The sequence below is a fragment of the Phodopus roborovskii genome, unplaced genomic scaffold, assembly GCF_943737965.1.
Source record: "Phodopus roborovskii unplaced genomic scaffold, PHOROB, whole genome shotgun sequence".
NCBI lineage: Eukaryota > Metazoa > Chordata > Mammalia > Rodentia > Cricetidae > Phodopus > Phodopus roborovskii.
In genome coordinates, this window is record NW_026126447.1 from 21905285 (window position 1) to 21932793 (window position 27509).

The 27509-nt window shown below is 39.0% G+C and overlaps 1 protein-coding gene across 3 annotated transcripts in view; it reads left to right on the forward strand.

Moving 5' to 3' along the window:
• Positions 1-27509, forward strand: part of Focad (focadhesin) — a 289725-nt gene that overhangs the window by 209292 nt on the left and 52924 nt on the right. For all 3 annotated transcript variants that reach the window (XM_051188149.1, XM_051188150.1, XM_051188151.1), the window contains 5 exons: positions 10078-10170; positions 14571-14659; positions 19183-19227; positions 23920-24028; positions 26944-27060. In XM_051188149.1, coding sequence (XP_051044106.1) covers positions 10078-10170; positions 14571-14659; positions 19183-19227; positions 23920-24028; positions 26944-27060 — 453 coding nt within the window. The remainder of the gene's footprint in view (positions 1-10077; positions 10171-14570; positions 14660-19182; positions 19228-23919; positions 24029-26943; positions 27061-27509) is intronic.

Here is a 27509-nt window from a genome sequence, read left to right on the forward strand (position 1 = left end):
CTCTGTGTGTATCATTGTATTTAAAGTTGTAGTTTTGTAGAAGATATACAGTTGGATCTTAGTTTTTCCTTGGCTTTTACCTCTTCCTTCCTTCCTTCCTTTTTTCTTTTTCTCACTGTGGAATATTGACTTTAAGAATAATTATTGATATGGTTTAATTAATACCTATTATGCTGTTTGCTTTTCTCTTTGTTGATTATGTCCTTTATTTCTAGCCTTACTGTCTACTGTTGGACGTTTTATGTGATCCCATTTTCTCCCTTGTTAGCCTAACAGGTATGCTTTATAATTTTACTCTTTCTTTTTCTGATTGCCTTAGAGTTGACAATAAGCATTTACAAGTCAATCTGCAAGTAGCAATTTACCAGTTCTCCTGTGGTATTAGTACCTTGTAATTGTAAATAATCCTAATCCCTGCTCTTTGTCCTGGGAATCTGTTAGGTTTTAGTAGGAAATGTCTCCTACTCATCTGTTGAATGCTTGTTTCCCTGGTAGTGACATTATTTGGAAAAGTTCTGAAAACTCTAAGAGATAGAACCTAGCTTGCAGTCATTCACTGGAGATGTGTCCTTGCAGGCTGTATCTTGCCCTGGCTGCTCCTTTCTGTTTCTTTTCTTCCATGAGGTCCACAGCCTTCTCTTCCATGTGATCCTGTCACTCTACTGCTCTATTTTAGCTCTTTAGGAGACTGTTCTAGGGGTAGGGTTCCTGGAAAGGGTTTAATTATTCTGCCTTTCTCTTTAGCATTGCCTATGCTCATGCTACCTTCCAAGGTATGATGATCCCCTAACCGGGTCATTTGACCTGGTCTCCCCCTAGATCCCACAGATCTCATTATTTTGACCAGGCCTCACTGTTGATCATTATGCCTATTGCAAGTTTGGTAACCTCTTCCACAGAACTTAGACATTCTGCTTTTGTCTATTTGTTGTTGTTTTCTCTTTTCAGGTTTGGAGATCTTTATTGGTATATTCTCAAACTTGGATATTCTGTTCTTAGTTAAGGCAAGCCTGTTAAACACACCAAAGGCTTTTTCCATTTCAACTGCTGCTGGGACTTTTATCCTTGGAGTTTCCTTTTGGTTCTCTCTTAGGACTCGGCTCACTGTTCCTACGTGCTGTCTACTGTGCCCATCACAGCCATTTCATGTTAACAATTTGTTTTAAATTTCCAGTCTGAGAATTCCAACATCACTCGCTGATTGCCCCTCATTGCTATTCCTGCTTCATTTCCAGAAACTGAATTTTGCCTTTTAATGTGCTTTGTTCTTTTCCTGATAACTGGATATGATGTACAAGGAATCGAAATAAATAGACCTTAAACCATTTAGTGGCAGGGGGGATTGTGATGGTGTGGAATCACTCTTTAATTGTATGATTGGATTTTTTTTAAAAATTAGTATGACTGTAAATGTCACACGTTTTTCAGTTCCTTCTATTGCCTTAAGGGAAGGTAGCCTAGAGTAGGCAGGATTTATATATATATATATATCCTGTACATGGAAGGATAAACCACTTTGGAGTTATACATTTCCCTACCTCCATGTTAGTTAGGCTCTAATAACATCCACTTTGGAGGCTGGGGGAGGGGAATTGCAGGTTCACATGTGGATTAGGCTACACAGTAAGCCTCACAAGGTAACTTATTAACTCGGTTAAGTTAGGCTTCTCTGATGGTGTGTTTCAGAATGATTTATTTTCCCTTCCTGCATGTCAGATGTATGAGGTGCTTTGTCTTTTGTTTTCATTGTGAAAATTTGGTCAAGCTTTTCCAAGTAGAACATGCAGAGGTGTGTGGCCCTCTCATGATTGAACGTTCTGATTGAATGATTGTCTAACTCCTCCCCTGACCATGTCCAATCTGGGTTTTCCTACTGGGGTTCTCCTTAGCATATAAGTGTCTGCCTCTTGGTCACTGTTCCCGTAAGTTGCGATTCTCTGTGTTTGCCTGATTCTCTCCGGCTGCACTTTGATCTGTTATATAATTCCCTGGGAGATCTCAGGGAGCTGTTGAGTGCATCCGTTAGTCAGTTGTGCTTATGAGGATGAAAAGTGAGTTTTAAGCCCCTTACATGTTGGCCTGGAAGTGGTATTTTCATATAAGATGTCTATTTCATATAGACATCAAGAACCATGTGTCAGCTAAACTAAGACTTTTCAATTCCATGGGGAACTATTTATGTAAAGTCATCTCTGATAAATTTCTCCTTATTTTCTGCCCTTTTAAGAAGTGATAGTCCACCATGCTATTACACTTTGGCAAGGATTACAGATCTACATCTGATTCAGAGTTAGTCTTGTGTGACTACCATCTTCTTAGATTTGGGTAAAACCTCAAGTGCCTTTTTTAAAATTATTATTATTATTATTATTATCATCATCATCATCATCATCATCTGTTGAACTGGGGCCCATTAGGCCACTTCCTATCTTCTGGGCCTCTCTAAGCACAGGCAATTGCCTTTCTCTGCCCTGATGGATACCTCCTGCTCTTTGGGCAATGACTTTTTCCTTCCAGGAGAAAGCTGGGGTGAGTGACAGTTTCCTTCTCTGGAATTTGCCAACAGTATCATCATCTTTTGGCATTTCCTACTTTGGCATGACATTCTCATCTAAATTGGGCAATGGTAGCTTATGCTGGGCTGAAAATGGCAGTCATATTTCATTACTTTCTTCTTTCTTGGTGATACAGATCTTCCTGATCCTGTCAGTGCTACCAGCCGTGTTTATGCTTAGCATTAACTAATGAGCTGTTCTCTGCTTTTATTTTAGAGAAACCTTAGTCAGGTTTACTGGAAAGCTGTTCTCTGAACAAAATCGTTGGTTCCACATTTCTTTTTTCCCCTTTAAGTGATCACTGTTTGATTTTTTCATGCTTTATAAATTAATTTTGCTTCTCCTAATTCCTTAATTTTTCTTCCAAGCTGTCCCAAATTAGATATTATGTAGCCAGTTGTGTGAAATAAAAGAAGGTCAGCCTCACCTTTTCTTTCAATTGCTCCTTTGTCTTAGAAATATGTCTTTAAAGGTAGTATTCACACTTATGCAATGTGAAACTAGATGAAAATTGTGAATAATAGTGGGGATAAATTATATCTATGCCTCTTACAGATTCTCCCTAGCAAATACTGTGAAAAGTATGGTTTGCTGTGTTTTAGATACTCCATAATTACCATGTGGATGCAAGTTGTTATGGTAACTGGGTTTCCCCTTCTATTAAATAACAGAGTAAATGGTTGCTTGAGATGCGATTGAATTGTCAGCTTTCAGGCTAATGTTATCCTGATGGGAAATAGGGTGGAGAGACAATGATGGAGGGGAGAGATGTGTGTGTGTGTGGGGGTGGGTGTGTGGGTGTTTGGGGGGTGGAGGTGTGAGGGAATACTGAATGTTGGAAACTACTTACAAAGAGATGAGGGCTTTGCACTTTAAGAAGGCATCCTCTTAAGTCCTCCCTTCTCACTATTTTATCAGTGGATAGGGAAAGCACAAAGTTACTTTGTGGCAACAGGGTTACAAATGACAGAAAGTTGAAACCTCTTACTTATACTTATGAGTAGCCTTGCAGTGTGCTTTATGGCCTCTAACATGAAGTAAAAAGTGTTTTCTTCTGGGAATGTAGGGAGAATGAGTGTGAGGGTTGATATTCCTTTGTATCCCACATAGCAACTGAAGTCAAAGGCCTTTATTCTTTTCCTTTGTTGTGTTTGTTGTGGTGGTATGTGTGGCAGAGGTCACAAAGGTGGTGGAATTGGTGGAGATGGGGATGATGGAGATGGTGGTATGGGAGGTGGCAGTGGCAGCAGCAGTGGCAGAGGCAGTGGTTCTGGAGGTGTCGAGGAAGTTGGATGATGATGATGAGCAGGGAAATGGTCTTGCTTTATTAATTTGGGATTCTAAAATCAATAGCAAATACTTTTTATCTGTCAGTTTTTTATACAGCTCTGCCTGTTCCACTCTACTTTTACAAAGAACCCCATCAAAAGATTTTCTTACTTGACTTATGGTAGTCAACAAAAGGATGCTAAAATGGGTATTATCTTGCTTAGCCACATGATGGTGTTTGTTCAAGGAGCAGAACAAGTTGTGTGGTTCCATTAGGCAAAAGTACATCAGGAGAGACTGAGTAATTTTATTTACTCTTCCAACATTCTCCTATATTTATGAATTATGTTTCCAAGCAGGAGGTCTCCATAAGCTAGCATTTCAGCTATACTAAATCATAATCTAAATGCTTCTGGAATTTCAGAGTGTAAAGTTTATAATGCTTACTATAAAATTTTACCTTTTAACTTAGTAGATACTTACCTGAGAATATTTTTGAACAACAATATTTTGGGCATGATCCTATGAAGTTTTAAATAGTAATTATCCTTTAGCTGTGTTGACTCAGATCGGTTTGTTTGTTCGCTTGTTTTTGAGACAGGTTTTCTCTAGTCCTGGCTGTTCTAGAATTCCCTATGTACACCAGGCTGACCTCAAACTCAGAGATTGACTTGTCTTTGCCTCCCAAGTGATGGGATTAAAAGTATGTGCCATGCCTGACTATAGAATTTTTTATTTTTAATCTTTATGTTTCTAGAATAATTGAAAGTTTGAATGCCAAGCTGGGTCTCGTGGTACAGGCTTGAATTCCAATAACCCAGGAAGCTTAGGGAGGAAGATCACAAGTTCAAGGCATCACAAGTTCAAGGCCAGCCTAGGGTAACTTAGTGAGTTCTCATTTCAAAAGAAAAAGTGAAATGAAGGTGTATGATATAGCTCAGTGGTAGAGTGGTTGGCTAACTACTAAGAATATGTGAGGCACAGAGTTTAACTATAAAAAGAAGTTGAACACCATATTTATGATGACTTTAAAAATTTTACCTTATAATTTTAACAAGACAAACATTTCTATCTGTTAAGGAGATCTGATACATTTAGTTTCAACTAAGCACATGTGCAAAGGCAATGCTATAGACACTGTAAAGGGAATCCCAGAATGAACAGATTGTGATCTCTGTGCCTTGGAATTGATGTGTGTCATGTACTAGGGCTATAGAGGTGAGAAATCTCAGTAAATAGAAATGATGGGAAAGAAGCCAGAGAGATGAGTGAGTCCATAGGTCCTGTCAGGAGTAGGGGAAATGTGAGAATTGGTTTATAGCTCAGTTTTTCAGAATAAGGTTAAATGATACATGGGTATAAGAATTATGGAGAAATTGATTGAAGTTCTTGAGCAGCACAACTATCTCTTTAGTGGCATGATGCTGAGAAGATGTTAAGTAGTATAAAATGCTTACATGGTATTCATTATTAACCATTAAAGATTTTGCAAAGAAGTTCTGAGTTACTGTGGCAGAGGCAGCACCATCTGTGAGTGATGGGTTAGCAGAGGAAAACATTAAGGGCACTGAAGATCATTTAGGTGGTATTATCACCTGGGGAGAAATAGCACTAGGCCAGGGAGGAAGGAAGTAGGGGTATGCCAAACTTTCATTTCAGACATTGGCTTGGTCATTGAGTTAAGGAATACCTCCAAGCTAACTAATTCTGAACTTTTAAACCTTGATAACAGGGATATTGATAGATAGTATTGACAGAGACAGGAAAGATAAATAAGAGTGGATTTTGAGTGTAAGTGGTAGTTGAAGGTGAAAGAATGAAAACATGTTCTATAAAGAGTGGATTTCTAACTACTTTTTTAATTAAAAAATTTAACTGATACACTAAAATATAAAAATTGTGGCTATTAATTTGTTTATATTTATGAGATGCAAACAATATTTTATTGAACTTCAACTTGATATAGATTAGCATATACTGTTAGCATATACTCTATGCATTTTGGCAGGTATACATGTTTCTGAAGCAGTATCAGTCAAGATGAGAATTAGCATCCTAAAAATGCCTCTAACTCTTCATAGTCAAATCCTTCACCTTCACCATTTCTTAACCATTGTTCTTATTTCTATCTCCATGTAATTAGAATTAGAGCTTAAAATGCCCTAGGGACCAACTACACTGACCAAGAGCTGACTCCTCCAAGTCCCAGCCAGTTTCTTCACTGTGTCTAGACAAGTCATCGTCTTGATTTTCTGATTCAAATATTTAACATGGTATTGGAAGTGGGGTGAAAAATGGCATACCTGTGTTTGGAAGCTATTACCCTATGGCATCAGAGGCATTGTTCTTCCAGAATTTCTGTTTTCTCTTACCTGGATGGCTGTAGAAAACTCTGCAAGGCTTTCCTGCTCTGAGCTTTGTCCATCTGTTCTCAGCAGTAGCCCTGTGCCTGCATATGGCCTTCAGTGTTTTCTGGTTTTGTTGTATTGTTCCCAACCTCTGATCCTAAAATCACCAAGAGACCCTATCTGATGCAAAAGCGAAGAGTCTTTAATTTTACCTGTTAACTTGGTTCCCCCATCCATCAGTCCATCAGACACAGCAGGTGAGGCAGGCAGGGGACCTCAAGCAGCAGTGGGGCAGGGGATATATTAGAGTAGAGCAAGAGCAGTGTCTGGGGGTCCCCTAGTTAGATAGCAACAGTCTCAGGATTGGTGCACTTCTGGGCTGGGACAACCTGTCCTGTGTTGATTGGTCAACTGTAGCTGCAGCAAGGTTGCTATGCCTAGAGGCCCTTTAGGGTGGCTCTCTGTTATCCAGAGAGCACATCCAGAGCCTACCAGCTAACTTATGATTGGTTTCTTGCCACATGGAGGATATCTAGCTTCCTAGTGACTAGAAGGTGGGGCAAGGTAGGGTTGTCAAGTCAGGGGTCTATGACTTGCTGAGTCTTTTCTGAAGCCTGTCATGGCTGACAAAGCAGGGGGCTGGGGAGAGGGTCTGGTCCCTTGTATTGTTAATTTGCTTTAGATTGAGATGACACCCAAAGCATGCATTAACCATGCTAAAGTTTAAAATCCGCTGCCTCTAACAGACATCAGTGTTATCCAACTCTTCCCTTTCTATTGCTTGAGAATATTTTAATCACTTCTAAATGAACCATGTTCCCATTAAACAGGCTCTTCTCACTTCCCCTGTCTTCTCTCTCTCTCTCTCTCTCTCTCTCTCTCTCTCTCACACACACACACACACACACACACACACACACAACCACTAATCTGCTTGCTTTCCTCATGGGATGGGTTTGGACGTTCTCGTTATTGCACATAGGTGGAATCCTGTGATGTGATCTTTTGTGTCTGTCTCCTTTTGGTGTGTTTTCAGGGTTTATCCACATTTTAGCATTTCAGCATGCATTAGGACTTTATTTGGCTATTGGCTAATATTGGACCTTTTACACATATATAATGTCTTATTGATCCATGGATGGATATTTAGGTTATTTTCTTATTTATTTATTTATTGATTGATTAATTGCTATTGTGAACATACACAATTGCTATTGTGAACAAACAAGAATTACAAATTCTTGTTTGAAATTATTGTGGATTCTATCTAGAAGTGGAACTCATATGATATTGCTTTGTTTAGTATTCTCAGAAACCATCATATTTTTTCAATAGGTGAACCACTCTAGGCAAAATTTCACTCAACAGTGAGATTTTCTGTGAGCAATCTATTAACCTTGGAACATGCTCCAACCTTCTCCCTTATTTCCTTAGTATGCATCTTCCCTTAGCATGTTCGTCTGGCTTCCTTTTGAGGTGCATAAATGATGTTTCATCATACCACATCATATGTGTGGAGACTTTCCTCTTACTCTTTCTGAAGACAGATACCTGTGTGTCCAAGCAGTCCCTCACAGAGCTGTCACTGTAAGAGTATGTGTGGTTGGTTATAGGAAAAATTAAATTTCTCATATTTATTAAAACTGACTTGCACAATGGTTGTTGACCCTTCTATATTAGCTGCTATGTAATTAGGTTTACAACTTCATGATTATTTACTATTTCATTGACTAGGTTTTCTGAAGACTTCATATGGGTATAGCAAATTAGACATAATTTTCGTAGTTCACAAATATTGATTGAATTTATTTTTCAGGCTAGCAACTTTAACCTCAAAAATAGGCAATATCAATAACTATGTGTTGAATTGAAATGGCTTCCTAATGATGGTTATGGAAGTCTTTTGGGCTGGCTTTTAGCACACTGTTTCCCTAAGTGTCTTTACTGAGGGAAAACTCAAGAGGTCACTTTTAAAGATGTCTACCCAGCTAATCCAGGGCATTCTAAGATTGAGGTATAGTTCCAAAACACATGAGGCATCAGGTAGAAATCTAGGACAGAGTGTTCTCTAATTCTCTGCATCTGATACTCTCAGTGTGGTCAGAGCCACAGGGTTAGTTGGACCTTCTGCTGATGATCTCCTTCATAGGGGTTTCCTGTCACGAGTGGTTTTCTTTCTCACAGCTTAACATTCCATTTGTTCCTTTAATTTTCCTGGAATTTGTTCCCTTTTCAAACTCGGTATTAAGTAGGAATTAAAACTATTGTCTTTCCAAAGGATTCGATGTTCTTTTTTTTCAATGTGCTGAAGCTGACTGAGTTCTTAGTAGCACAGTGATACCCACAGCTACACAGCAGGAGGATTTGAAAAATTCTGCATTCTGAAATTTTGTATTTAAGTAAGAGGTAAAAAAAATCCAGGTTTCATTATTTGAATTTTTTTTTAATTCTGGATATCAAAATAGGAGCTAATAATACTATGTTTTGTGACCAGAGAACATATTTCACAGGAAAAAAAGATAAAGCATTTGGAAACAGAACAGGGATGGAAACTGAGAACCTCTTTCCCAGCTGGATATGTGGCCTAGGCTATTGTTTGCTTTCTGGATAGTCGAAGAACAAGCGGGCTGGAGGGCACCTTCCTTCTGCTGATGAACACACTGACAAGGCTCTTACCATCCCACTCAGTCAGAAAAAAAGTCTTTACAATTTCTTGGTCTCAGCATCCATCTCATGCTGCTTAAATATCTAATGTTTGAAAAAACAGCAGTGGCACCAGAAGTGATAGACAAAGGTCATAATTAATCCCATTTTTCTCTCCTGTTCCATGTCCTATGGAGTCTTCACAATCCCTCCTTGCAGTCTGTTTATGCCCATTCCTGGCTCTCCCGCCAGAAAGAATGGTTCTTGTGTAGTACTTGATAGTCTTTGTCATCCACATGATCTTCATAGTAGGCTCTCACTATGATGAAAATGAAGCATACCCAGAGGCCACGACAACTGGCTCTATTCAGCTTTATTATCTCTCCTAAGGGAAGGCACTTGAAAACATTCTCAAAATACTGGGAACTGTTCTGAAGCAGGAGTTACTGTAACTCTGTCATAATTATATACAAACTTCTCTCTCTCTCTCTCATCTACAGGGAGGTGGATGAATGTTTAGGGACATGGATGAAAGTGCTGGTTGTTAAGTTTAGGGATGCATGAAGGCACAGACTCTGGGAAAACGTGTTGCAATGCTGTGTACCAATAGGTAGAAACAGAAACGACTATGCAAGCCAGATGCTTCGTCTTGGCTCTGCTGAGTCTCACTGTTAATGTGTAGATCTCACTGTTGACATGTGTCGTTTTTCTCTTGTATACCCACACCAATGAATGGGCGGCTGCCCAGCAGTGTACACAATGTGTACAGTGTGCATGTGCATGCTCTTTCTACCATGGTGTCTACACAATGTGGCTTCTGTTGGCAGTTTATGTTTATTACTTCAGAAGTGGTCATATTTGAAATCCAGGCTATGAGTAATATTTATTTTTATTTAACATTACTAGGGGGTTTGTTACATAGTACCCCACTCCCTGTCTTTGGCAAGAGGTTTTATAGCCTTTCCCCTTGGTTTTCAGAGAAGGATTTGTATTACAAATACATCTTAACTTGTTATTATTGAAGGGTTTCATTTGCTTTAATTTAGAAAATTCCAGGCTTACTTTATTTTGTCTTTACAAGATTCCAAATTCTGTTCAACTGGGAATATTGAAAAGATATTATTTGTGGTTCCAACCCTGAACTAACTTGGTTTGTTTTAGAGAACAAACCTCTGAAATAAAAGGAAAGAAGATCTGGTATGGTTTTCATTTTGTTCTGTGTTCTGTATGGTCTAGCATGCTTCTGTCCACCTTTCCCACAGGTCCACGTCCAGCTGTCAGAATGGCACCACGCACTCTTTCTTCCACAGGCCTGGCTTGCGTATATGACTCGAGCTTATCATGCCATTTTACAGGTAAGGACACATGGGGTGTGCTTTGTGGGGGAGCATTTCATCCACATTACTGATTTTATAACAGTGTCTATTTACTGTTTCAAGAATTTTCTCTCTGGGGTTGACTACCCAGCTTCTACCACCCTCTGCTTCTAAGGTCTCAGTGAAAACCCAAGGTTCAACTGCACTAAGGTCCCCCTGGGAAACCAATGGATGTGTTGGGCTTGTTTACAAAGTATGGGTGTGGCTTATTGACAGGAATGGGGGTGAGCCCAAAGCAGCCTCCCTGGAAAACCTTTCCCTAATATGAATGATGGTTTCCTCATGGTTGTGTAGATGGAGCCCACTTCTCCTAGGCCTCTCTAGCCTATATCCATTAACCTCTCTCTGACACCCCAAGATCCTATGCCATTAAGGTAGAATTGCACACAACTGGGTAGAAGGAGTAGTTGAATACTCAGGTTTGGGTCCCATGGCTTTCCCCACCCTCTCTGCCTATGGAGGAATGTCAGTGTTGAAAAACCCAGTGGGATGATCTTTTGCAAGCAGCACAGCTGACCTCCTGAAGGTGGAGATTCTTCTGCCCAGAGGATCCTGCTGAAAAGTTGTAAAAGCACTTGGGAAAAATAGCACTATCAAAAATGAAGTGGTTCCTTTTGCTCATAAGAAATGTAAAGTTTGGGACATCTATTTGTCTCTTACACACACAACCTTCAAGGAAGAGAAAGTGCAAAGTTTAGATTGTAAGAGTCAGAGACTAGGAGGGAACAGAGTAAAACGGCATCTTCTGGATACTGGAGGACAGATGCAAGCATGAACTCACAGCAGCTGGGGTTGTCTACACAAAATCAATCTCAGCATGCAGAGGGAGGGCTCAGGAGCCTCTACCTCCAGCTGAGAGGCTATTGAAGAGGATTGTGATATAATTCAGACTTTATAAAAGCCTCTATTTTCTCTGTAACTGCTACCGTGTATTGAATAACTAGTGTGTTGCTAACACTTAACATATACTATTTCAATTAATTTTCACTGAAACACAATGAAGTATATATTAATAAACCCATGTATAATGGTATTATAAGTGGAAAAGCAGGGTTAGCTAGAAAAGCAAAGCAAACTGTTCAAAGCCAATAGTTGGTACATGAGAGAAATAGAATTTAATTAGGAATCTTCTGATTCCAGAGCCTCATATGATTGCCTAACACCATCACTAATTTTAAAGAATAAAGTTGTTCTAACATTTTGTTTCCTTATTACACTGTTTAATTTAATATGTGTGAGTATATATGCATGTATGTATGCATGTATGTATGTATGCATGTGTGTATGTGCGTATAGGCATGCCATGATACATATGTGGAAATTAGAGGACAATTTGTGAGAATAGTATGTTTTCTCCTTCCACTACATGGCTCCAGGGATTTAATTCAGGTTGTCAGGATGGGAGGCAAATGTCTTTATCTGCTGAGCTATCCTTCTTGTGTTGAACTAATGAAAGACAAGTCCATTTAGGAAAAGTCTTTCCTTTTTCCTAATGAAGGTCGAGTATTCTCTTCTGCTGGTGTAGTGGTGTGTACATTTGTTTGCTTTCAAAAGGCATTTTGAAAGCATCTCTGGATTGAGGAATATCTTCCCTAAAGTTATGAAGTTCCCAAAAAAGGTCATGTACACAGTGAGGAGGGGTATGTGTCTCAATTAGGAATCAAGGAAGGGACCCTTTTTGGGGAATTATAGCAACCCCAAAGTTGACATTTTTTTTCCAGGGGGGAATATGGCAGGGAGAGAGCCTAATTTTTATATCTTAGGGTTCTGCTCAAATCTTGGGAAAGGCCTTAGGGAAAGGTCTCTTTACAGACTTTTACATTGACAGTCAGTGAAAACGTGAACTTAAAAGTTGAAAATCCTGCAGTGTGCTGTAGGTTTGTCATTGCTGGAGAAGCACTCACTGATGTGCTTAGCTGTTGAATTTAACTGTAATCATACCTTTAAAACTTATAGCATCATAGTTGAACTTGAGTAATGTTGAGATCCTTGTCCATTACAAGAATTTGTGTCCTGGAGGCATCTTCTGTTATAATAGCTATGGATACTTCTGTCAGGTGCTGGGAAGGTTTGGTAGAATCACGCTCATGAGTTAGAGTAGCTGTTTTCTTGGTCAGCCTTAGGAGACAGGCTGAAAGGTGTAAGTCCTACATTAATTACTTCCTGGACATGGATAGTGGAAGGATATGGATAATAAGTTTAAAATCTGAACACTACTAGTAGCTTCTGCTTAGGCATTACCTGACTTACCTATATGTTTTTCAAAGGAAGTTGATATTTGAATTGTATGTTCATGTGTTTGACCTTAAGTGGATTTCTTTCCATCCAGGTAGAAAATGCAGAGACAGTCTGATTGTTCCCAGGCTGTCATGTCAGGGAGGGTTCTAATTGCTATACACCAGCCTGCTTGGCAAGGAGCTTTCTATTATTTCCTTTATTTTGTTGCTCTTTTTGGATGTGGAGGAAGTTCAGGCCTCTGGCTTTGTGAAAAACAAAACAAAACAAAACAAAAAACTCTTTGAGACCATATGATGTCACACAGGAGTTATAAAGACTAGTTGTTTGTGGATACACTCTTAGTTGACCAGCTGTCTATTAATCAATTTGAAAACAAATCTGTGATTATGAACTAAGATCTGTAGTAAGTTACCCTCTGACTGGTTGAAAATTTTTCTTTTTAATTTTTGTTACTTTATGTATGTTTTTGGTGTGGGAGATTGGACCCAGGGCCATATATATTTTAAGTGTGCTCTGTCACTGAGCTATGTACCTGGCCTCTGTTGCTTATTTTTAAAATAAACTGGGTATAATTGTTTATTGCATCATCAGGCTCTTCTTTGTACAGACCACAGATTAAAACTAAGAGGGATGCATGGATTACTAATTGGAACCTGTAGATGACCTAACAACTTCAGCTCAGGTGATCATTTCCTACCTTAACCACAGGAGAGACCGGGTTGAGTGCTGCTGGGTCTCTCTGTTACAAAGAGGCAAAGAACTAGAAAACGAAGTAGATCTGGAGCCATAGCCTGACATGGAGTATGGGTGCAAGTGTTGGGGGAGGGGGTTACAGAGAGGGTAAGAAGGAAGAGAAGCTCTGAGAAAGAAAGCAAGAACCCTTCCCTGCTTCACAATAAGATGGTTGTACAGGATTCTAAAGAAGGAAACTGCTTTGTTTACTTCCAAGTAAATTTGAACTTCATCATTTCCCATTTGTTGGATTTTTTTTTATTTAAAAAGAAACTACAGGATGTAAGTGTTTATGGAATAAAGGTATAGTTTAAGAAGCAAACCTAGCTGAGTTGGAATATGAAAATTATTTTACATTCCCTGCCTTTCTAGGAGGTCAGTACAAAGGTTAAACATTAACAGTATCTTTTAGTTTGATAATCTCCGATACTTTCTTGTAAGAAAACACCTTAGGAACCTGTCTGTAGTTACTTTTCCATTACAAAACCATAGTGGGCATCTCAAGAATGGTGAAGGTCTATTGACAATTCCAAATATTTATGATGATGTGAAATAACCAGAATAAATACTGCTGGTGAGAATTTGAGCCATCAATTGACTTCATTGTTTTTCATTAAAGTTTTCCTTTTATTATTTTATGTGTTTGGGGTTTTGCCTACACATTGTGTATATTTCTTGCATGCAGTACTTCCATAGACCAGAAAAAGGTACAAGATCCCCCTGGAACTGGAGTTGCAAATTTTTTATTAACTGCTATGTGGGTGCTGGGAGTCACATCTGAGTCCAATAGAAGAACCATCAGTGCTGTCCAGCCCCAAAACCTTCTAAACATTACTCTATAATCTTAATAAAATCTGAGGTATTGTCCTAGTTAGAAGCCATCAGTAAATTACTATTTTAATTACATTAAATAATGTCATTGATAATAAAGGAGGGAACATCTGATTACAGTAAAAACTAAAAAGCTTAATATTTCAAAGTGTTGGTCTTAAAGGAACAATTTTAACTATTTTTATTACATGGCTGAGGTTGGTATATATTTTGATAAATTCATATAATAAATACAAATGCAACACTGGTGATTGCCTTTGTTTTTCTTACATAGTACCTATACCTTAAGCATTATATTCTTATCCAATTCATTCTGTATTTCTATTGTGACAGTAATGTTCGGACCTCAATCTTTGCATAATTAAAATTATCAGTTGCTGCCCATTGCCATATAGTGGACTTTTAAAATGGGACTGGGAGAATCAGATCAACTTTGAAAGGTATCCTGAAATGAAGCACTGAAATGCCAAGCCTACAACCTCCTTTGGACTTGCTTCACTTACTTTCGAGGTCTAATACGAATATGCCACCAAGACCACTTGTGGCCTACATGCTGATTCCTCTTGTGTGCTTTGCAGGGAAGGATAGCAGAGCTGGATCTGCAATTACAGCACGGCAAAGAAGGACCCGAGGAGGTGCAGTATAAACGAAGCACAGCCTGGCTTTGGTAAGGGGATGACCTTCTGCTGCACACTGTTGTCATAGGACATGAGCAATGAAGGGAACAGCAAATGCCTTAAATTCTTCCATGCTGACTTTCAAGTTTCCTTCTATGTGAGCCACAGGGAACTTAGAACACAGGATAGGTTTGTTTTCACCTACTCCCTAGATATGATAAGGAATACCACTTTCAGAAATATGAATACATACTTGGGGGTGGCATTCACAGTCCTCAAGAATCTGTGAAGAATTTCTACCAATATCCTCTGCAGAGAGCAAAGCTTACTGAAGCTCATGTCTTATACACACAGCATAGTATTTACATGTAATCTGTGCACATCCTCCTACATATAAATCACTTCTAGATTGCTTTGGTAACTTCTACAGTGTAATTTCTGTGATGGTCCTTCTGCTGTATTGCTTAGGGAAAGCAACAAGAGTCTACACAAGGTACAGTCCAGACACAACAGAGGACTAACTGAATATGTCTATACATTATTTTCCTGATGTGGTGTAGGAATGGTTTGGTTCCCTTAGCATTGTTTCTTATAACTGATTGTTTTAGTCCTTTTGAATAAAAAATCTATTTTCCCCACTCAATTCATTGCTATTCTGCCTCATATTTAGTCTAGGGTAACTTCTCTTCTACTCTTCACTAAGACTCTTCATGATTGTAACAATCTTTCTATCTCAGACCTTCAGTTCCCCCAGCAGATGCTCCCTACTATATTACTGTAGTACCTGGGAATACATAAATGCTAACACATTAAGAGCAACATAAATTGTTGTGTACTTTGAGAAGAATAGTTTGTCATATTAATTGGCACTGCAACCTAAATTTAAGCAAAGTGCCAGGAACCTAAATAGCTTTGTTTATATCCACAGGTTGCTTTATTCTGGACAAAAGTTACTTGGTTGTAGAAAATAAAATCTTTAGGCATTTGATTCTGTTCTGTTTCATTTTATAGATTTTTTTTTAAAAAGGCAATGGATTTAGCATTAGGAATTTGGGTTTCACTTTCTATTTGTTTATTATATATTATACACACACATACACACACACACACATACACACACACAAACACACACACACACACCAGTATTTTGCTTGCATGCCTATCTGTGTATCATGTGCATATAGTATCCCAAGAGGCCAGAATAGGGCATCAGATCTCCTAGAATTGAAGTTATAAATGGTAGCCATCTGCCACGCGAGTGCCAGGAATTGAACCCAGGTCTTCTGGAAGAGCATCCAGTTCTCTTAGCAACTGAGCCATCTCTCCAGTCCCCCTACTTGCTGTTTTGAGATCTAGCTTTTATGTCTTCTAGAAGTGATAATTTGACAGGAATAGTATTTTTACTGTATGCTCAAAGATGTGGACTTATAGACATAAGCCTCTGGAACTCACAGGCTCCATGAATGTGAGTATTAGGGAGAAATGGCCCTGGATGTTTCTTTAGCATAGTGTCATAGTGTGGACCTGTGGACTTTGCTATACAACTGACAAATAACTGATAGGCTATTTTGAAATGAACTCTTCAGTAACTTTATTTGAACTGAGTCCCAATCCAAATAAAGACATTTCTTTATTATTTCAAATTTATTTATTATCTCGTGTGTGCCAAGCATTATTCTGAGCATAGAGTACTGGTATTTCTTAGTCTTGAAGCCTTATAAACCATTGAATATGAACAAATAATAAGCAAGCAAACAGATGTAATAGGATAGATTTACATTAGGGCAGGGGTAGTAGAGAGTGAGTGGGCTGGGGTGAGTGGGAAGAGCTGAGGGGTTACTCTCTTCCACGGATAGGTCTGGTGTGACTCTTTAATAATACAGCTTTGAAATGAGACCTGGAGTGATGGAGTGAGTCAGTCTGGGGCAAGGGAAAAACTCCGGCAACAGGATAGTGAATGCTAAGGAATATGTCTAGAAACTGAAGCCAGTGTGACATGGAGGGAACAAGAAAGGGACTGGGGTGTGACATAGAGTTCTGGAGATAAAGAAGTCTCTGTGAGAGGGGTATCATTGGTCAGTTTTAATCTGGGCATCTGCTTCCTGGTTTGGAAGGAGTACTCTAAATGTTATGGGGAAGGAAAATTCTGTGAAAAATGACTAAGACTCTAGTGCAATAATTCAGGCAGAGATGATAGAGTCTTGGGCTGAGGTACTAGCAAGAGAAGAATGAAAAGTAAATTTTGAAACTGTTCTAAAGGCAGGTTCCCAGGTTTATAATTCCATAGGTTTAAATTATTGCTTTAAATGGAAGTTGTGAAAGATGGACAAGGGTGAAATACTAATTCACAAAATGGAGCTTCTAGTAAGTCAAGAAAAATAGCAGTTGAGACAGACAGTTTTATCAGATTCTATATCTGAAAGGTATGAGATTCCTAATGAGGACTCAAACTAGAGATACCAAGTAGGTTGATGACACTAGAGTTCAAAGAAGACATGAAGATTATAAGTATCATTTTGGGGACCATTAGCATATTGGTGACAGTTAAAATCATGATGCTGGATGAAAAACTTGTGAAGAAAGAATTTCAGAGGGCTGAAGCCCTACTTCAGCATTTTATAGAGAGAACAATTAACGAGGCAGAAAACTAGCACTCCGTAATAGAGGAGGAGCAAGAAGGTGTTGCTTCTCTAGAGCCACGGACAGGAAGTGATCCAAGAAGGGGACCGTTATTGTGTCAAGTGCTGAAGATGGAGATTGAGAACTGGGCATTCCAGCTAGCCTTTTGAACATCTTCTGTGACCGTGAATGGAGCTGTTTGGGTGGAATTGTGGAATAAAAGCCAGGCTAGTGATAGACTTGAAGTGGAAGGAGATGATATTGAATCAGACACAGTTAATTCTATTCTCAAAATGTTTTGCTGCATAAGCATGGTAGTAGTACATGTGGAAATCAGAGGGCCTTTTCTTCTCTTAAGAGCATAGATATTACTACAGCTTCACTTGTTAAGGACAATGATACAAGAAGAGGAAACTGGTGATGCAATAGGAAGAATATGGCCAGCAGGAACTCTGATGTCTCCATGCATGCCTGTTAATAGACAGTCCCTCATTTGTTACTTTCACACACTGAACAATGAAAGATTGCAGAAAATGTGGACAATATGTAGATAAACTCATCACTGAATTACTTTTAGGAATATGCTTGTGGTCCTTAAGAGCCACATGCAAGTATGTGAAAAGCTTGGTTCGTAAGGATGACTTATTCTCAGGAATGCTGACTCATTAAGAGTTTATCATATGTCAGATGCAAAAAGTTGTAACTGTAAAGTTTTATATTCATAAAAAGCCTTAAGGGGCTATGGAAATGGCTCCATGGTTAGAGAGCACTCTCTGCTCTTGGGAAGGACCCTAGTTGGGTTTCCAGCATTCACATAAGGTGGCTAACAGTCACTTTTGGGCACCCATACATGTGTGGTACACATACACATCCACACACTATCAACTCCTCCACACACATACTCATAAACATAAATAAATCTTCAAAGAATTTTTAAAAATGTAAATCTGACACAGTGCTTTCTACTGTACCTCAGAGCTCTTATGATGGAAAACATGTTGTAGTCTATAAATATTTATACTAAGCATACCTACCTTCCAGTCCATAGGTATAAGTTTCTTCTTTTGGCTTTGGTAGTTGAAGTTTTATTTTATATATCCATACAGTGATTTCTGTACATACAGTTTGGATATAGTAAATTGATATTTTAGTGAGCTCTCATGGGAAAAGAAGAGAACAGTATGATTTGGAGCTGCCATAACAGAAATACTGTAGACTGGGTGGCTTCAACAACAGATTTTTTTCCAGCTCTGGAATCTGGGAACCAGTATGTCTAATAAGTCCTCCCATCCTGTGTATCCTCACATGGGGGAAACAGAAAGGAAGCAAGCTTCCTCATGTGTGCTCCCGTGAGAGCACTAAGCCCATCTGTGAAGGCTCGCCCTCCAATTATTATCAGACTGGGTGTATTCATCATAGGTTTAGGGGAAGGCAATACCCAGTCCATAGAAGAGTAAAACCAAGGGCAACTGTGCACCCACCGCTCCACTAGGATGGCATGACACAGCACTGCCTGTCTGTCCTTCTGGGTTACAGTTTCACCTTACCTGTATCCACTAAGTGATCCTACAAACAGGAAAATGAAACTGGCTCTGAAATAAAGCCCTTATTGACATCCTTTTCCAGAACTAACTCTACACTTTTGCTTTTGAGACCCAGCGGCATTGCTGGGAGTTTTAAAATTAATTTCTTACATTCATTATTCATTTGTGTGTCAGAGTATATAGGTATGCATTGCCACAGTATGCAAGTGGAAGTCGGGGAAATTGGTGGGAATTTGGTCTTTTTCCTTGCACCATGTGCTTCCCCGTGATCAAACTTTAGTCCTCAGGGGGCTTTGCCTGCTGAGCCACACGACTGGCCTCCCGGACGTTCTTACAAATTGATGAATGAGATAGTAGGTATAGTCCTTGGTGTCATATAAGCTTTTGTGTATTTTCCATCTTTATTGCAGGGTCAGAGACATGCTGACTGATGAGATCACCAAGACAGCTGCAAAGTAAGTCATTTAGTCTTCTACCCAAAAAATGCTAATAAACCTTTCATTCCTGGACGGATACATACATTTTCCCCTCTTAAGGAGTTTCATAATATTAAGAACTATAAAATAATTTTTATATGAAACCATTGTTATTCCTGTTAAGTATATTAATTCTCACTGCATGACTCTTTTTTACATGCAGAGGGATTGGTACAAACACATAGCTTTTAAATGGAGAGACATTCATCCTGAACACCTAACAAAATGCCATGTGGTTTGGCTTAAATTTAAAGGATTATAATTTAGTTCAAGGAGGAAAACTGAATTCTAAAGAATGTGAGTTAGTTATATAGGGTCTACAAATAGATTATTAAATCTCAGTTGCAATGCAGCAAATAAAATGGGGCCTCCTCTTACACTTCCTGGTTGCTATGGGGTTTAGTGTGTCTAAAAATTGGATTCTAATTAGCAATTAATCTGGCCTTGGATAAACATCATCAACTCTATGACAAATTTTAAAAATGAATTTTATATATACAATGCTAATACAAAGACTCAGTAAACGGTGATGTCAGTCATAGCCTAGTGGTGGTTTTTAACAAAAATTACCTGAGTGTTTCTGCCCTGAAGCTTTTTATTTACCTTAAGCCAACGCTCACTAAGGAAATTACACCTTAATGAACTTACTTGCTGGAGCCATCTCTTCAGGCCTCTCTGCTAACAAGCTGACTAATTGTTCCTGGCAGTAGAGACAAGGCTGCATTCATATCTCCCTACCACCATCACCTTCTGCTGCTGAGTCTGGTTGCCTTGCTTTCTTCTTAGTTTCCAAATGGCATAGGCACACTCCTGTCCTAGGATTTTGTATGCACAGAAGCCCATGTCCTATGGGCTTAAGTACAATATCATGTGTCCTAGTCATGCCCTGGGACAGTGTGTAGCTTAAAAGATTGGGCATTAGGGAGATTAGAACAGCCACATAATTGCAAAGTCAGTCTCAGCAATGCTCAGTACTCAACCCTTCATGACACCCCCCCAACACACACACACACACACACACACACACACACACACACACACAGAAGAAAGGAAAAGAGAACTGATGGTCTCCTATCCCCACTGCTGGGGGGAAATGGGGAAATACCTGTGGGCAAAATGGAGATGCAGTGCAGAAAGGATGCCTTAGGGAATGCACATGCTCTGCTGCACAGCTGAGGGTGGGCAATTTTGGACACTTTCCTTTTATAGCTTGTGTTATTGTGTAGTGTTCTTGTTATGTCCTGTTAGAAGTATGACATTTGGAACAGAAACCTTGGATGATGAAGAAACAAGCATGTTTATGCTCAAACTATAATTTTGCCTCTGAAGTCACCTTTATCCCCTGTTCTTAAACCTTACTTCAACATGAGTTTTTTCTATAAATTTTTGAAGCAGCACGATGCTACCAAGGTCAGTGTGATCACATTCTCAGGGATACACAATAAAACAATTCAGATTCTTATGGGTTACTACCTTTCTTGTCAGAAACGTCAGTGTAATTTTTTTGTTTGTTTGTTTCATCTTAATAAAACAACTAGGATAGTGCTGTGGCAGGAAGTGACTAGGACATTGTTTAAGGTCCAGAGACTGAATGACAGTGATAGAACAGGAGAAAATGGCTACCGTTTTTCTCTCTGCATTTCCCAATGGCTTCCTTCTCCTGGGCAGAGACCTCACTCCTACCCTCTGACAGCTTAGCTTGTGGTGCTTGAACCATGGCTGCCACAGATGCCTGAGGCTAGGGCTTGTTTTGTTCACTCATAAGCTAAATGCAGAAAGTAACCTATAGTCAGAGAGTTACTGATTTGCTCATTTGAGAGAGTATGTTTGAGAATTAGGGCTGTAACTAAGAGAGAACCAGAACATGGATAAGACAGATGATGGCAGTTTGTTTTCATTGTTATTAATTAAATGGATTTGAACTCCAAGACAAAAATCCCCAAATGATTGGGTCACTTTGCTGATATGTAATGCAATACTTTGTCCCTCAGAAAGCATCGCTGAAGCTCATCCTTCCTTGGGCTTTTTAATTAGGTTAATGACATCAGTTTGTTCCAAAGGACAATTTAATTAAAATGTCAGTAGTATTGCTTAGATAAAGACTGTACTGATGCTGACATGTTATTATGCAAATTAGTCACAGCTGTTTGACTAGTAGGGGATGGTTATTCTAGTAACAAGGAAGTGAGTTTGTGCTGCTCCAGTTGTGGATAATTGTCACTGGCCAACTCTTCCTTGCACATGTTTGGCTAAGTATGCAGTGTGTACTGTAATCCACAAGATGATGTGCCAGGTGTTTAGCAGATTTGAGATAAGCAAGCTCGCCAATCCTGGTACCTTCTCCAACTGTGAACTTGAACCATGGATGCTTTGTGTAGACTGGAGCAATTTTGTTTTATCTGGAAATTAGTGTCTGCATAAAGCTCACCCTACATCCAAAGACCTAATGACCAGTAGCCTTAAATATATTTTCCTTCACTATTCCACAGTACATACTCGGGTGTGACTAGGTGAGTGAAAGAAAATGATTTCGAGTACTGTTTCATAGCTTAGGCAGGAGCTAGAGAGATTGCATAGTGGTTAAGAACACTGGCTGCTATAGCAGAGAACCCAAGTTTGAATCCCAACGCCAGCTCACTCCTGTCACAGCAGCCCTTGGGAATCCGATTTCTTCTTCTGGTCTCTGATGGCATGATGGCATCAACACACACATATCATACATTCCCATGGACATACATCTATACACACATTTAAAAATCAAAATAAATCTTTAAAAAGAAATAGGCTAAATTATCCTTTGTAATGAGTGTGAGAAAGATTCTCTTATGTAAGATGTCTCTTAATGAGATTTGAGATGCAATTTTGGGTAGCCATTTAAACGGTTTTCTGTGCGGTGAGAAGACTAAAGATTTAATCTTCAGATTACTGAGAATTTTAAATGACTCCTTCCTCTTCCTTAGTCATCCTCCTCCTCTTTCTCCCCCATCTCCCACAATGCATCCTTAGGAATTAATGTTTCCACAGCCCCAGGAGGAGCCATTTGTTTAGACCACCAGGAGTACTTCCAATTTCTCTCATCCCAGTCCTCAATATGAATGTTGATATCTTACGGACTCAACACAGACCACACTGAACAAAATGAGCAAGTTGCAGGGCAGTGCTTCACTGAGCTAGCTGAACTGGGAGGGTGAGAAGCAGAAAGGGTTAGGTAAATGAAAAGATTTGGTTCCTATAAAGTAGAGGCAAACATACTAGAACACATGTTTCCCAGGAACCTTTCCCAGCACCTATTCAGCCATGTGCTGACAGCTGTGTGTGGCCTGATCTGAAGGTAGGCACTAGGCTTGAGTGAAAGTCATTTTCATCTTCTGGGTCTGCTCTAACCCTATACTGCATGTGGGGAACTCAGGCTCAGGCTCCATTCCAGGGCTCTGGGAACATTCTCTGTGGGACATTATGGGGATGCAATCACATGCCAGGAGTAGCATCTTGAGATTGGAAAGTTTTGCTGCAGACAGCAGATCTTCATCGTCTCATTCAGAGAATTTTTCCATAGGATTACCCTGGAGGTATGGAATAATACTAAGTGTACATTTTTACATGCTAAGTATATATGAAAATCAGGTAATTTTTTTTTGAAAATGAGGTAATTTTTATGATGCCAAATTTATGAAGTAAAAAATAAACAGGAATTTTTATTGTTAATATTAGAAAACTATCATTTGAATTATATAGCAGGACAACTCTCAAACAAGATGGTCTAAAAACAACCCCCCCTTCCATCTTATCTGAAATCACCAAGTCATATTACAAAGTGACCTTAAGGCTTCTGGCTTTGATGTAGTAGGATAAGGAGAAAGGGAGTCATGACTGCCACATGTTATGTGGAAGTAAAGGACACTTGTGACCTGTTTTAAGGGAAGCTGGTCCAACACATTGCTGCTTCAGAAGAGACCATTACACTTTGCTAAGTGTTTAATTCTATTTGGAGGAATAAATCAATAAATCCAACTTGGCTAAAAATGACATAGAAAAATATAGCTTGGGAAATGCCGTGTCAGAGAATGAAATAAGATGTGTAGAAATAGAACTTAGAAACAAGAGCTTGCATTTATAAGTTGTAAAGGGCTGTAATGACCACAATGAGAAGAGTTAAAAATCAGCCCTGGTGTCAGCACAGACATTATTGGTATCTGGGGATAAACAAACCCACATTTGTTAAAGGGTTTATTTCTTTTTATTTTATTTTGTCTATTTATTTTCAAGACATGGATCACCAGGTATCCCTGACTATCCTGGAACTCACTATGTAGACCATGATGGTCTTGAACTCAGAGATCTGCCTGCCTCTGCTTCCTGAGTGCTGGAAGTAAAGGTGTGCATTGCCACACCTGGCTAATTATTCTCGTCTGCATGTATGTATATCATGTGTATGCCTGGGGCTGGAGTTATTGACGGTTATGAAGAGTCATGCAGGGAACTACGCTCTGGTCCCCTGCAAGAACAAGTAGTCTAAGCACTGAGCATCTCTCCAGTACCCCATACCCACATTCTTTCTTGTTTTAACTAGTGTGCTTCAGTGGCTGTGTCTTGCCTCCTTGCCTGCTTTCCCATGATAATGCCTTCTCTCTTGGACTTCTGTGACATTTTTGGAATCTTTTGTTAACACAGGGAGAGCCCTGTGGTCAAAGGTAATGCCCTGTTGGCCTTAAGCAGCCTTGCTGTCGTGGTGTCCAAGCACGAAGTCAGCCTTTCCTCGGATTCTGATGGAGTCCTGGAGGTGAGTTGGGAGGACTTAAAGCATGTGGGCTTTGGTCACATCTATTTCATCCTGACTTAGGTGGCCTGGGCCTAGGTTTCCAGGGCTAAACTCTGTCTGTGACTGTGTCTTCAAATACTGCTACTTGATGAACCTTACTGTTAGTTTTATGAAACAAGGGCCGTCTTTCTGTGATTGCATCACTGATAACCAATCTTAGGAGGTTAACCAGGCTTTCAGAAAGGGAACAATGCTGTCAAAAAATGATAAATAAGCTGTGTTTACACTTTGAAAAAAAATGTATTTTGCATTTTCATTGTAGATGTCAATGATAAAGTGCCTTTTCATTGTTGCAAGACTTTATTTCTTAATTAAACATGTGGCAGGCTGGCCAATATTCATTTCCAATGTACTTTTTCAGATAATTCATATCTGTCAAAATAAAAAGCCATGGATTTGTTCTTGTTTAAAGTCTATTATCTGTTAGCTATCATTATCCAGATATGATGTGGCCCAAGCAGTTCAAAACAAATCAAAACACAAGCTTTGAAATAACAGAATACTATATTTAAATTTCATTACTTTGACTATTAGCTGTAAGCCTTTGGGTAGTGATCTACACTTTTAGAACCTGTTTTCCAATCTATAAGATAGAATGACAGTAGTTCCCAGTTAATAGTACTGTAAAAATTAAATGAATTCCAGGACGGGGAGACACACACACACACACACACACACACACACACACACACACACCATGTACACCATACGATCTCATAACAGCAAGTAAATGCTAAGCTATCAATAACTATAGCCATCATTGATATCACTGTCTCTGTATTAGAGAAGTGTTTTATGAGTCATTTGTACAATGTTTTGTTTTGTCTTCATTTGACTTGTTTGAGTTTTTAAGATAAGGTCTCACTCTGTAGCCCAGACTGGCCTCATCTCCCCATCCTGTCTCAGTTTTGTAAGTGCTGGAATTGTGACTGTCACCACCACACCTGGCTCTGTATTCTACTTTCATGGCACTTTCCTGGATGCAAATAAATAAGTAAACAAATGAATGAAAGAATGAATGAATAAATAAATAAATAATTCCCACCCATTAAAAAAAGAACTCAAAATGCACAGAATTTTGAAACCCTTGAAATTGAAGATAAAACTTAAAAGTTAGGTTTGGCCAGAACAAAGGTAAAGTAGTCTCTGACACAAGTGCTATTGAAATATCTCATCAGATCATCAGACCATCCATACTTGGGTCATTTGTCCTTGCATCTACCATTTACAATTTAGATTCATAGGGTCATATATATATATATATATATGACCATGATATTGGTAGGCTTCGTCTGATCATTTAATTAATCTCTAAAGAATGGAGAAGTGAGAATTATCTAAAGGGTGAGTTCAGGGACAATCCAGTGAACTAAGGCAACTAACCTTGGGGCAGAGGTGTCTACCCCTTCTTGTAGGGCAATACCCAGTACCTTCTTTCCTGTGGGTAATCATGGTGAGACACTTCCTGGTAAAGGGGAAGATAAGCAAGGTCTGTTCAAACCAGTACTGGACCAAGGTAAGGGAGGGGGATCTATCCTTGAAGTGATCTCTAAGTCAGGAAATAAAAAAACAAACAAAACAAAAACAAACAAACAAACAAAAAAAACACCTTTGATTGGCTAGTGCAGATCTTCCAAAGTATATTAACAGAGTCAGGATTCACTTGATCCCTGCTCTTGGGAACAGCTCCTCCCTCTGCCTCAACTCAAACTCTTGCAATGAACTTGAGGCTCTTGAGTCAACCCTTTGCCTAGGCCTGCTCTAATTCATCTGCTCCTCCCACTTTTAGTAAATCTATATACTTTCATTATTACTCGATGTCTTGCCTAATTTGTTGTTGGAGATACAAATAGCCTGATACCACATTCACTGACAATGTCACCAAGGAGCAAGAGCTACAAATGTACGTTACATGGAGATAAGGGAATGTGGCCCAGGGATATTACATAAATGATAAAAGTGTAATTAGTTAACACTAATTTAACAGATATTTAACTTTGAATTCCGAATTTTGTTTTAACAACGAGAAAGATAAGGAATGTTTCACTTCATTGAAAGAGACATGGGATGCCTTATCAAAGGCTACATACTAACTAGATCTATAACCCTAAAAACTCATTCTATTTCTAGGATCTACTGAAATCAATTTGCCCCATAGTAACTAGGTTTATAGCTCAGAGTTGAAGTTCTAGATTCTCATATTCTTTATCCCCTACTTCCAATATTTTCAACTTGAGAAGGCATGCAGATTAAGAGTGGAGCTTTGTTTTTATTTTTATTGACCTTGCCTTTGGCCATTTCTCAATACAAAGTCCACATCTCATTATTTGATTAAAGTTGAACATGTGTGACCAATAACAAAAGATCTTAAGATTAATGTTTCTGGAGGGTTTTGTTGTTGTTGTTTATAATGTGTTAGGTGAATGTGACCATGATACATGATGGACAGGTGTATGTAATAGTAAACAGAAATACTAGAAATATTGGTCAAACTGTTGTAGGCTAATTGGCTACTGTGTGAAATGGTAAGACATAAAGTTGGGAAATTTAAATTTCTTTTTTGCACATCTCTCTTACATATATTCTTTTCATTACAATTAACCAGGCAGAGGAAAACTCAGTATATTCAGTTGTAGCCTCTGTCTTCCTACTTCTATTAAGTCTTGAATAACATGTAATTGTATTCTTGTTGGGCAACAGATAAAGACATATATTTGTCAACTCTATTCACTTCATGTAGTCCAAGCAGGTAAAGGTTACTTTTTGATGATAGTATTTCATTATTTAACAAAAAGGTGGCTGTACTCTAGATGTCAAAATAAAGTTTAGTTCTATTTTTTTTTCTACTATCATTTCATGTTGTTCCTCATCTACAGGTTCAACCTAATTTCCTTCCAGTGAAAGAGTGGGTTTCCATGGTGTTTAATACTCTCCTGGTCATTGTGGATAGCCATTACCGCCCCAGTGGACAGCTCTTTTCCTGCTTTTATCATGTAAGTGCAAGAAGTATAAATGACCAGAATCACCAAGGGTTAACTTTCCTGACAGCCATTGTTTACACAAAAGCTATGATATAGTACAGTAATTTCCAGCTCTTAAATATAGACTAGAGGTAGGTAGGTGTGAGTGTGTGTGTGTGTGCGCACGTGTGCGTGTCTGTCTGTCATCTAGAAAGACTGGTGTGTAGACCCTGTGGTTTGTTCAGATTGATTTAGGATTTATCCCAGGTTCCAGCAGTATAAAAGCTCTTGCGCCTTTTCTGATATGTAGTCAGGGTCAAGGGCTGATAGCTGTGGGATAAGTGGTTGTTTGAATACATTTGGTCTTTTTTGTCCTTATTTATAAAAGTGACAAGAATAGCAGCATCCTCTTTAATGACTGAAGCTTTTGTGCCACCCCTTAGTTTTGTGACTATAGAGTTGGCAGTTTACCATTATCATTC